At 37.0% G+C, this 12,386-nt stretch overlaps 1 protein-coding gene across 1 annotated transcript; it reads left to right on the top strand.

The window, feature by feature from the left end:
- The first annotated feature begins 10,920 nt into the window (after positions 1–10,920).
- On the top strand, positions 10,921–11,391 carry LOC131856371 (uncharacterized). Its single transcript, XM_059208136.1, has one exon. The coding sequence runs from the start codon at positions 10,921–10,923 to the stop codon at positions 11,389–11,391; it is 471 nt and encodes a 156-aa protein (XP_059064119.1).
- The last annotated feature ends 995 nt before the right edge of the window (positions 11,392–12,386 follow it).

The raw sequence follows: 12,386 nt of genomic DNA, 5'->3' as shown, positions 1-12,386 counted from the left end.
AGAAGAGAATGTACCTGAGGAGAAGGAATTTGCTGCTAAAATTGAGGACAAGGATGAATGGGTAATTTACAATGGTTGTTCACATCATATGACTGGAGATAAAGGGAAGTTTCTGTCTTTGCAAGAATTTGATAATGGACTAGTTAGATTTGGAGATGACGAGGCATGTATGATAAAAGGAAAAGGAACTATATCATTGGATGGTAAGAACAATACTGACAATGTTTATTATGATGAAGGCTTGAAGCATAATCGTTTGAGTGTAGGACAATTGGTAGATAAGGGATTTCAATTACAGTTCAAGGATGGAAAATACAAAATCATTAACAGATTTGGCTTGGAGATTGCAACTTGTACAAAGACAAAAGGTAACATATTTCATTTGAACTCCGATGAGAAGACATGTTTGATTACACAAATTGATGAGAGTTGGTTATGGCATAAAAGGTGTCATGTGAATTTTGAAGATCAGTTCAACTAAGGTTGTTAGAGATATACCTAAGATTATGAAGCCCTATAATCCACTATGTAAAGAATGTCAAATGGGTAAACAAGTCAAAACCTCTTTTAGGAGTATACAAGATAAATCAAATGATGTTATTGATCTTATTCATACTAATTTCTGTGGCCTTGCCAGAGTTAAAAGTTTTCATGGTGATAGATTTTTCATGCTAATCATTGATGATTATTCTAGAATGATGTGGGTTACTTTTTTGAGAAAAAAATATGAAGCATTTGAAAAGTTTAAAATCTTTAAAGATAAAGTGGAAACTGAAACAGGATTAAAGATTAAATGTTTGATATCAGATCATGGTGGAGAATTCGCATCCGATGAGTTTAATAAATTTTGTGACAAGCATGGTATTAGAAGACAATTTTCTGCTCCCCGGACACCTTAGCAGAATGGAGTTGTGGAAAGGAAAAATAGAACTATCTTGGATGTTGCTAGAACAATGATGATGGAAGTTAATCTACCTCATATCTATTGGAGAGAAGCAGTTAGTACAATGGTTTACACATTCAACAAAGTACATATCAAAGGAGAAACCGGTAAGACACCTTATGATTATGGTTTGGCAATACACCTACAGTTAAATATTTCAAAAATTTTGGTAGTAAATGTTATATCAGGAGAGATGATACTATTGAGAAATTTGATCCTAGAAGTGATAAAGGCATATTTCTTGGTTATCCTAATGAAAGCAAAGCATATAGATGTTATAACAAGAGATTGCAGAGAATTGTGGAGTGCTAATGTTAAAGTAGATGAGCTAAGCAAAAGTCAAATCAAAATTTATGAGAAGGAACCGACAGTGGAAATGATTATATCTGAACCGGTAGCACCTTTACCAGAATAGAGAGTTGAACCAATTACTCTGACAACATTAGAATATTCTATAGTAACTGAAGAACAGGGAAGAGAAATAGAGAGTTAGAATACTCCTAGGTATGTGAGATTGAATCATTCTAAAGATCAAATCATTGGGGATAAAAACAATGGAGTGATGACAAGAAGAAGACTAACAACTAGTGAGGTATGTTTAATCTCACAAGTTGAACCAGTATCATTAATTGAGGCATGTATAGATGAATTTTGGTTAAAAGCTATGGAAGAAGAATTAGATAAGATTGAGAAAAATAACACATGGATTTTGGTTCCTCGGCCTAAAAATAAAAATGTTATTGGAACTAAATGGGTTTTTAGGAATAAATTGAATGAGGATGGTCAAGTTATAAGGAATAAGGATAGATTGGTTTGTAAAGGATATTCTCAGAAGGAAGGAATTGATTATGGAGAAACTTTTGCACTAGTAGCTAGGATTGAAGTTGTAAGATTATTTCTTGCCTATGTTGCTTATAAAAATTACAAGGTTTATCAGATGGATGTTAAATGTGCATTTTTGAATGGGGATCTTGATGAAGAATTTTATATTGGGCAACCTAATGGTTTTTCACTATCAGATGATACTGATATGGTTTGCAGGTTAAGGAAAGCTTTATATAGATTGAAACAAGCACCTAGAGCTTGGTATGCAAGGTTGGATAAATATCTTTTGAGGCTTGATTTTACTAAGGGCGGTGCTGACAATAATTTATATTATAAAATCATTGACGATGATATATTGATTGTTGAAGTATTTGTTGATGACATTATTTTTGGAGGTGAAGATAAATTATGCATAGAATTTGATAAGAATATGGAGAAAGAATTTGAGATGTCTATGATTGGTGAGATGAAATTTTTCTTAGGTTTGTAGATTACTCAAACTGACAAAGGTATTTTTATCTATCAAGCTAAATATGCTAAGGAATTGCTGAAGAAATTTGGTATGTGATATTCAAAACCGGTAAGTACACCTATGGTTACAAGTGAGAAATTGACAAGGAAAGATGTTTCTACATCGATAAATCCTACAAGACACAAATCTATGATTGGAGGTCTACTTTATTTGACTCAAACTAGGCCTGACATTATGAATGTTGTTTGTATTGTTTCAAGATTTTAGAGTGATCCTAGAGAAAATCATGAGATGGATCATGAAAAGGATTTTTAGATACTTGCAAGGTACATCTAAATATGGCTTATGGTACCCTAAGGATGATTACTTTATGTGCATATACAACTGCTGATTGGGTTGGAGATGTTGATGATTGAAAAAGCACTTCCGGTGGAGGTTTCTTTCTTGGAAAGAAGTTGGTTTCATGGATCAACAAGAAATAGTCATGTACTTCTTTATCTACTGCTCAAGCTGAGTATGTTGTTGCTGCTACTAATTGTACACAAGTTTTATGGATGAAGGAAATGTTGAAGGATATAAAGGTGGATTGCGATCCGCTGGTAGTTATTCATTGTGATAACTCTACTGCTATTGACATTTCAAATAATCTGGTATTTCATTCTAAGACAAAGCACATATCTATCAAGTATAACTTTTTGAAGGAGAAGGTGGAAGCAAATGAAGTTAAATTGATTTATGTGAACACTAAAGAATAGATTGCAGATATTTTCACAAAACCTTTATCCAAGGAATCATTTGAGTACCTGAGAGATAGATTGGGGGTTTTTTCCCCTCTGGTAGAGACCTGATTGATGTGGTTTGGCATCAGTCCGACATGCATTATCAAAGATACTATTCATTCTAACACTAATGTGGGATGCTATTGCTCAAGGGGAGTAGTCAACTTTGAGATTCAAAGGCTTATGTTTTTTCTTTGATATTTCTGTCAGATTTCTGGCATTGATATCAAAGGGAGAGAGATAGTGATGTGAAAAAGAAATTTAGAGCTTTTACAGAGATATTATTCAAAGAGGGAGAGATATTGATATTCAGAGCTATATACAAGAGATTGTTGGTTGTCTTCCAAAGGGGGAGACTTGTTTGGCATTTCTTGGTACTTAAATGTTTTTCACATTTAGTGTTGCCATCAATGCCAAATGGGGAGATTGTTGGCCATTTGGTGGAATTGATTGTGTTGCATTGATGTTTTATCATTGATGTCAACATTAGTTGTTTAGATTCTTTACCAACACCCTTCTGGTCCCGGTAGGTTGAGTAGTTTTTGGTTAACTTGGATCTGGCATGATCCAGTAGACTCCGACATAATCTAGTGATGGAATTAGCTTGTTCATAATGCTCACACTCATATTTGGTCAGTTGGTTTTGGTCTGGTGATTGGATGCTATCCTTCTTGCTATGAAGATTGGTTTCTGGTTCTGGCGAGGGTTTCACCAGTAGATATTTTTGGTGGAGATCTTTGATGCATTGCATAATTGGTGTTGGTGAAACTTCTAATGGAGTTTCAGGATGGTGTTGGTGATCATGTTTGAGACTTGGCATTTGGAGATCATTATTGAAGTGTGTGGACCTATACTTGGTCTAGGTTGATCTAGGTTATGGACCAACATTAATGTAATGTATGGATAGGACCTATTGTTGTATTTCTAGGATGTCTTTTATGTTGGATATTATTTGTTTGGTCTAAGGCCGACATGGTTTGTAATTATGCAATTGGTTTATTGTCTGGTGGTCGACCTGATTGTTTATGGTCGAGGGTTTGTATAAATATGATGTAAGATCTCATTGTAGATCACCATGGTTACTGTAAGAGGTCATAGTCAAGGCATGTAATGTGTGAATAATGTAATATCATTCAAGCAGAGGATTTGGTCGATCATTGAAGATCGAATTGGGTTTGTGTAAGAGGATTTAGTCCTTTGGTATTGAGCTTAACTAGAATTGTACTCAATCATAGGAGATGCTATCTTTTGTAGTTCAACACTTCTCCGAATTGTAGTCTAGATTTACATATAGTCAGTGCGGCTCCTTTTTTGATGAGCAGTGTGCTCTAGGTTGTTGTCCTTCCTGCAAGTGTAGGCTCCTTCATTTTAATTCACATACTTACTATAGAAGTATTATCTGACTGTGGGTAGGCTTCCCACCGTGGTTTTTCCCTTTACAAGATTTTCCACATACAAATCTTGGTGTTCTGTGGATGGCTTTTATTCTGTGATTATTGTTTATGCTTAATTAGATTAACTGCTATTTTGGTATTATTGTTTTGGGTTTCGGTATTAAAGTTTAAATATCTAATGCTTCCTATAATTTGTGACAACTGGTTCACCCCCCTCTCTCAGTTGTTTTCTGGTTATCTGAATTGTCTAATAGCCACTAGGTGCAATGTCATCCTTTTGAATCTCAGGGACTTCTCCAAAACTATCTACCACTAGAGGATTTAGATTAGTCTCAGCATTAGTGGTTGTGTTTCCTTAATCTTTCGGATGTCCCTTAGTCTGAGTTTCATCCTTCTAATCACTAGAGACACCTTCCTTTACTTCCGACTGAGAAATTTTTAACTGCATCACTATACAAAGGATTGTTCTTTATTATTCTTCTCCAAATTTCCTCAGTTTCCTTCCTCACTTCTTCCACCCTGCCAATCATGAACCTGTTCACCATGTTTCTGCTTCTAAATTATTTCTTATTAGCTTCCTCAATGTGTCTTTTGGCTTCATCTTAGGATACACAGGTGCAGACATTTATTAATTCTCTTTCTTTCATTTATTTATCTATTTTACTAGGTGTTAGCCTCCTCGCATCAATAATGTTATATAGATCCTTAGGGATGCTCTGCTCCAACTCAATCAAATATTTACTAAAGTTATGCAAGTATAAAATAACAACTTCTTCAACTTTTTGTTGATCTTCCTTATCCATATTTTCATTATATGCTTCAATATTCTTCAAATTTCCATCAACAATTATCTCATCAATCAGTTGATATGTTGTTATTGGAGGAACAAATGTGTATTTACCTTGCGATTCCTTCCCCTCTTGGGTCTTCTAGTAAGGGTAGGTTTAGATTTATCTTTCTTGCTTTGTTGGGCTCCATTGAGTTGTGGTTTCCACACCACCCTCACAAATTCACCTTTCTTCTTCGCCTTGTCTACTTGTTCATCTGACTCAGTCTCAGATGCCACTGGAGATACAACAATATAAGTTTGCTTGGGCTTCTCCTTTTGCTTAAAAACTCCCTTTCTAAATGAGCTTTGTCATGTTGATGATACTATCAAACCAGGGGCAGACCTGGTTTCCTTTGGTTTAGCTTTGGAGAGAACCGGTTAGGCCTTAGGCTTCTTAGATTCCTCCTTAGCTTGCATATGAACATGCTTTTCCCTTTCATTCTTCATTTCCTCTTGGGTGAATCTCATTTATACAACTACTTCCTCAGCCATCTTAGAAACTTTTCACTTCCTTGCAGGTGCAGTGAACTACTTGTGAAACTCTAGGTCTTTCTCTTTAAATGTGCCAAAATTTCCTTCTTTCTCATCAACCGGATGACTCAACATATGTTGAGCATAGGCATCTAAGATAGCAACATCAACTTCATAACCCATTGGAAGAATCCACACAATCCTTGGTTCAACGACTTCCATTAGGTATTGGTCTTTGTCAACCATGAAGCAAATTGTTTTCTCATACTTCTCCACTATCTCTTTTAGGATTCTTTCTCTACTCCTCATTGTGGCTTGAAAAGTTTTGAAATAACCCCATAGACTAGATATCCTCATTGTTCCATCACCAATCCCCATAATCCCTTCCTTGATTTGCATGGCAACTGGCTTGTCATAGGCCCATTGGGTCTTTCCTTGAACACCGGTGATTTCATTCATGAAATATAGAGCCAAACAGATAATAAGGGTGCCAAGCTTAAAGGTGTGCTTCTTATCTTGTTTAATTTTCTTCAAATTGCACAACTACTCATTTAATAGAACCATACATAAATCATAACTCTTATTTTCCTTCAACATCTGATAGGCAGGGTATATTGTTGTACCAGAGACAGTTTTTTTTGCTTGATTGGTATACTTTATATCCAACCACCATTAATGCAAACTTGATGTCATGTTCCAGAATGCCATTGATTGGCATTGCTCTGTTGTCAAATTGAGAACTAGTGTCGGCAATCATAGTGTTGTTTGATATTTTTATTAAGCTAGGAACTTCACTGGATGCGCTCAGATAAGGAACGACCTGGATTGCTTGCTTAGTGATCTTGTAAGGATTATCCAACCACATAAATTCATTGTGAAAGTGTACGAATTGAGAGAAACCCTTGGCTTGCAAGTGCTGATATTCTGGCTTGAGATTCCCCAAGTTGTCCATCAGATGCCTATTGTATAGGGTCAACATGTCAGTGCTACCAAATTCTTCAAGATCACAGTGGATATATGTCCTTATGTCCTCATTATGAAGAACGCTCCTTTGGGATCATCCTTAACCGATTTGAAAGGATGTTTCTTGAAAATGGGTTGAACCATATCCTTTATTTCCACAACCAACGGGGTAGCAATTCTAGAAATTGAAGCCTTTCAGAACATAGGGTTTTTAGAAATTGATAGCTTGAAATAGATAAATACCCACCCCAATTCGCAACCGAGCACATGAATTCACTTTAGGATTGTTGTAATCGTTGTTTAGATCACCAAATTACTTTGCTCTTCTATTCTTTACTTTTCTCTTGATCGCATTATGAAGAATAAAGCTTTCAACTACCTTTTTAACCTTTGAAAACCTAATTCTGTATTGTAATAAATGTTGCAACTGGTTACCCTAATTTTCATGGAGTCGCTTACCAAAACATTAAATCTTCACTAAATCTTCCAGATAAAATTTTCATATAATGATCAATAATGAAAAATTTGAATGGGGAGCTTGAGCAGGAACTTGGGCGGGCAACCCGCTCCTTCGATCTCGACAAATCTGTAGGGGAATGTTGCAGGTATTGGTCCTGAAGGACAGCAGGTGGGACAAGGCAGTGAAAAGGCAGGAAACAGTTAGGATGAAGGTACGATTTATGAAGATGGGGACCCACAAAATTGGGGGATTCTAGATGATCCTGGCAAGGGTTCTCGTGATAAGGGGGATCGGGTTGCTGACAAACCTTGGTCCTTCCTCTTTAGTATTAAACCTGGTGGTAAGTCAGTGTTCCCTGTTGTTAATAATATTTCGAAACTATCTTTTGGGTATTTTACGATTGTTGTCCCTGATTAGGTGATAGATCATAACATCTCTATTATGGCCTTATTGTTAGTTGGTAAGTTCATGGACCTTAGGCCTAACATTGATGTAGTTAGAGGTTTTTCTAAGAAGAGATGTTGCCTGAAAGGTCAGATTGAAATAACAGCTATGGAAAAAGGCTTTTTCTCCTTTGCCTTTTCTTATGAAGAAGACTTGTCTGATGTTCTTTGTGGAGGCCCTTGGGTTATTAGGAAGACATCTTTGGCTTTGAAGCGTTGGTCTCCCAATCTATATCTGAATGATGGTATCTTTTCTTTTACCCCTGTTTGGGTTAGATTGTCTGGCTTTGCCTTGGAATTCTGGCATGAGGTTGTGTTTAATGGTTTGGCCAGCTCCTTTGAGGAAATCTTATCAATTGACCCAATGACAATGGCCAGGAAAAGAATGGTTTATACTAGGATCTATGTTTGTGTTAGTTAGAATATTGATCTCCAGTTCTTGGTGGATATCATTTCTAAGTTGGAAAAATGGACTCAAGCAGAAGAATTTCAGACTGTCGTTTGTCTGCTTCCATTGTAAAAAATCTGGGCATTGGGCTAAGAAATGTCTTTTGTAGACCAAGAAGAATGATGCCCCTGTTAACAAGAATATAGTCCCCACGAGTGGCCCTCAACAATAGATATGGAGAGAAAAATATCTAAGGAGGTTCAGAGAGATGCTGGTATGATTGAAATGTTTAAGGATAGTGCTAGTCAAGGGGGTCTGAATGGATCTGATGCTATGGTTTTGGTTCAGCTAGGGAAAGGTGGTGCTAATGATGTTCTGAAGTCGAAGTCTCTAGCCCAGCAGGAGGAGGATAGAGAAATGGAAGAAGGTAAAAGTGATGATGGTACTGATAAATTGGAGAAATGTATTGCTGAAGATGGTCTAAAGCCCAATCCCTCTGACCAACAGCTTGAGGATGGAGAGATAGATGTAGGAAACAATGCTGGCGGTGTTGCTTTGACCAGTCCTAAGCGTATGGAAAGGGAGGGTCTGAATGTGTCCATGAGTTGTTTGAGCTCTCAATCTGTGGAGTGTGTGAAAACCACCTACCCCGAGGTGGATAGGTCCCCTCTTTCTCAAACCTCTTTGGAGATTAATCGAAAGGAGTATGTTGGTGGGATTGGTCCCCTAAAATTGGGGAAAGAAAATAATGTGCCTACTCTAGCGGTTTTGGGGGGTGAATTCCCGTTTACTCGAGTGGAGAAAAAGAAGTCTAAGAAATCTGGACAGAATGTTAGGGCTTCAAAAGTTGGTGTCTCTACTAGACAAAAGTGTAAAGTTGATATTGGAACCCTAAATACCACTCCTGGTAGGAAATCTACTAAATCGATTAGAGATCAAGAATGTCGGCGTAATATAGAGGATGGTAGTCAGTGGACCATCTATGAGGTATTCTCTCCTGGAAAAAAATGAAATTCATGTCCTAAAACATAAGGGAACTCAATGTGCCCCATAAACAAGATATTATTCGTAATATGGTTAGGGATCATAAGTCGAAAATTGTTCTTATTCAAGAAACTAAAATGGTTAAGGAAAAGGTAAAAAATTTGAAGTTTTTCAAGCATTGTGGGGTGGTTGCTAGTAGTTCTGAAGGTGCTTTGGCTGGGACTGCTATTTTTGGGAATCTTAATTATATTAAGGGTAAAATTTTGGATGTGGATTCCAATTTTGTCTTTGTCAGATTTCATCATATTAGAGATGATTTTTCTTGGTTTCTTTCTAATACCTATTCTCCCAAGTCTAAAGCGGCTAGGAATAAGTTCTAGAAGAAATTGGAGGCTCATCGCTCCAAGCACTGTAATGACAACTGGATTATCATGGGAGATTTTAATACTCCCCTTCATAATTCTGAAAAATTTGGAGGCTCTCAAATCCAAATAGATAGTTGATTGGACTTGAAGGCTTTTATTGATGCTCATTCTTTACATGATATTGATCTTCAAGGCTCCTTGTTTACCTGGACCAATAGGAGAGCGGGTGATGATTTGATCCAAGTGCATCTGGATCGTACCCTTATCTCTAACAATTGGCTAGTAAAGTATGTTTTTTCCCTCACAGCCCTCCCCAGGGTTGGTTCTGATCATTTCCCTATTTCTTTTGTCGTGGAGGCTACTGATGGTAAAAGAAAATTTCCCTTCAGATTTGAAAAGATGTGGATGTCCCACCCCTTGATGGAAGACAATATTAAGTAATGGTGAAAAATAATAGTGGATGGGTTTTCTATGTTCAGAGTTGCCAAAAATAATCAGATTTGTGAAGATAATATTAGAAAATGGAATAAAGAGGTGTTTGGCAACATTTTCACTTCTAAATATGCTATTTAGTGTGAGCTTAAAGACATTCAGGACAAGATTCAAGATGTGGGTTATTCTTCTGGTTATTTGGAAAGGGAGAATGATATTTTGAAGAAATGCCATGAAATCATTGCTAGGGAAGAGGTCTTTTGGAAGCAAAGGTCCCAAGCTTTATGGTTGTCTGTCGGGGACAAGAATAAAAGATTTTTCCATTTAACTACCCTTAAACATAAAGTTGCTAATAGGATCTCTAAGTTGGTGGTGGGTAATAGAACGTTGTTAAAAGAGGATAAAATTTGTGGGGAAGCATCTAGATTTTTTGCTTCCCTTCTTTCAGTTGAGGCTAATCTAGATGTTGAAGCTCAAAATTCTCTATTAGATGCCATCCCCTCTATCTTGAATGAGGAGAAAAACAAGCTCTTGACTACTATTCCTTCTAAGGATGAAATTAAAGTTGCAATGTTTTCCTTTGAAGTAATAAAGCCCCGGGGCTAGACGACTTTCCGATGTTTTTCTTTCAAACATTTTGGCACATTATGAAGAAGCATGTCTCTGATGGGGTGAGAGTTTTTTGGGGCCAGAATGTTTCTCAAAGAACTTAATTCTACTTTTGTCATGCTAATTCCTAAGTTTTGTGGGGCTGAGACTATGGACTGTTTCCACCCCATTAGCCTCTGTAACTCTTTTTACAAGATTATTTCTAAGGTTCTCACTCTAAGACTTCTGTCTATATCATTTCTCCTCAACAAAATGGCTTTGTCCCTGGTAGGCAGATTCTTGACTCTATCATTATGGTTCATGAGAACATCCATTCCTTGGAGGTGTCTCATAAAGAGATTTCTTATGAAGCTAGATCTTTCTAAAGCTTATGACAATGTTGATTAGTCTTTTCTCTCCAGAATCCTTCGAGCCTTTGGGTTTTGTGATAGAGTTATTAATCTTATTTGGTAGTTGATCTCTACGCCCTCCTTTGTTGCCCTTATTAATGGCTCCCCTTCTCGCTTCTTCAAGTCTTCCAAAGGTTTAAGACAGATCTGATTTCTCCAATACTCTTTACCATTATGGCGGAAGCTCTTGGAAGATATTTGTTGAAACTAGTTTCAGAAGGTTCTTTTCAGGGTTTGAGGCCTTCCTCGTCTAATCTTGTGTGCTCACACCAGCAGTTTGTTGGTGATACTATTCTTTTGGGGAGTTCTACTATTAGGGAGGAAATAACTTTGAAGAATGCTCTTAATCTTTATAGTAAGGCTTCTGGTCAGTTGATTAATTGGAATAAAAGCTCCCTTTTCTTTTTCAACACTCTTGAGGTCAAACAGAGAAGGATTACGGATATTCTTGGTTGTGATACTAGTTCTTTTCCTTCTACTTATCTTGGCCTTACCATTTGTTTGAAATCGATTGATACCTCTTGGTTGTCTTTGATTGATAGATTCAATAAAAAGTTGGCAGGTTGGAAAGGTGCTTTGTTGAGTCAGATGGGGAAATTACAACTTCTGAAGTCCACTCTTCAAAATCTCCCTGTCTATGCTTAAGTCTTCAAAATTCCATCTAAATTTGTTGAAGTTATTGAAAGAATTCAAAAGTGGTTCCTCTAGTCTGGGGTGGAGGAGAAAAAGTGTATGCCTTTGCTTGCATGGGAGAGTGTCTATAAACCTAAAGTGGGAGGCGATTTGGGTATTCGATTCTTTAATTAAGATCTCTTGGCCAAATAGATTTGGAGGATTATTTAATATAATCGCGAATGGAACTTGATCTGGTGCAGTAAGTATTTGTTATGTTTCCCCTCTCCAAATGATTTTTTTAATGTTGAATCTCTCCCATTGGGTTCTTTCCTTTGGAATAATGTTCTCAAGGTTAGGGAGATTGCTATGATGGGAAGCGATTGGAAGCTAGGAGATGGTAAGACTGTTAGATTCTGGGAAGATTTGTGGCTCTCTCTTGGTCCTCTATGTGACATTCCTAATTTTTTGCCTTTTATGGAGGATTGCAAAGCTACTTTTGGTGTTTTTTGGCAGACTACTGGAAGGACTCTAGGCAGGTTAATTTTACTGATGTCTTTCCTTTTCTTCTTCCTATCTAGTTGTCTCTTCTCTCTTGCTTCCCTTGTTTGAACTCACAGGATTCTTTGATTGGAAAGGAACATCTTCTGGTCGCTTTTTGGTGGAATTTGTGGTTTCTTTGTTCTCTCCTGCATCCTCTCCCCCCTGCTAGGCGAATGAGTGGGTGAAAAACCTTATTCCTAAAGTTAACATCTTTTTCTTGCTTATGCTTCAAAATAAAATTATCACTATTGATATCTGTAAAAGGGGGTTTTCGTTCCCCAATAGATTTTTTCTTTGCTTGCAGGAGGAGGAATCAATTTCCCATATGGTTCTTCATTGTTCTTTTTCTTTTGATATTTGGAGTCGATTCCTTCAGAAGTGGAACCTCTGTTGGATCTTCCCTCAGCAGATTTTGGATTATTTTAAGTAGTGGAGGTGTCCCTCTTCTAATCCTTCCTTTAAGTTGTTGTGGTCCTTTATTTTCC

Source organism: Cryptomeria japonica, chromosome 7, assembly GCF_030272615.1.
Source record: "Cryptomeria japonica chromosome 7, Sugi_1.0, whole genome shotgun sequence".
In the NCBI taxonomy this organism is placed as follows: Eukaryota; Viridiplantae; Streptophyta; class Pinopsida; order Cupressales; family Cupressaceae; genus Cryptomeria; species Cryptomeria japonica.
This window is presented reverse-complemented; position numbering and strand designations above follow the sequence as displayed.

Bases quoted from the DNA above. Each gene is read 5' to 3' on its own strand.
- LOC131856371 (XM_059208136.1), top strand. From the start codon at position 10,921: ATGGCGGAAGCTCTTGGAAGATATTTGTTGAAACTAGTTTCAGAAGGT.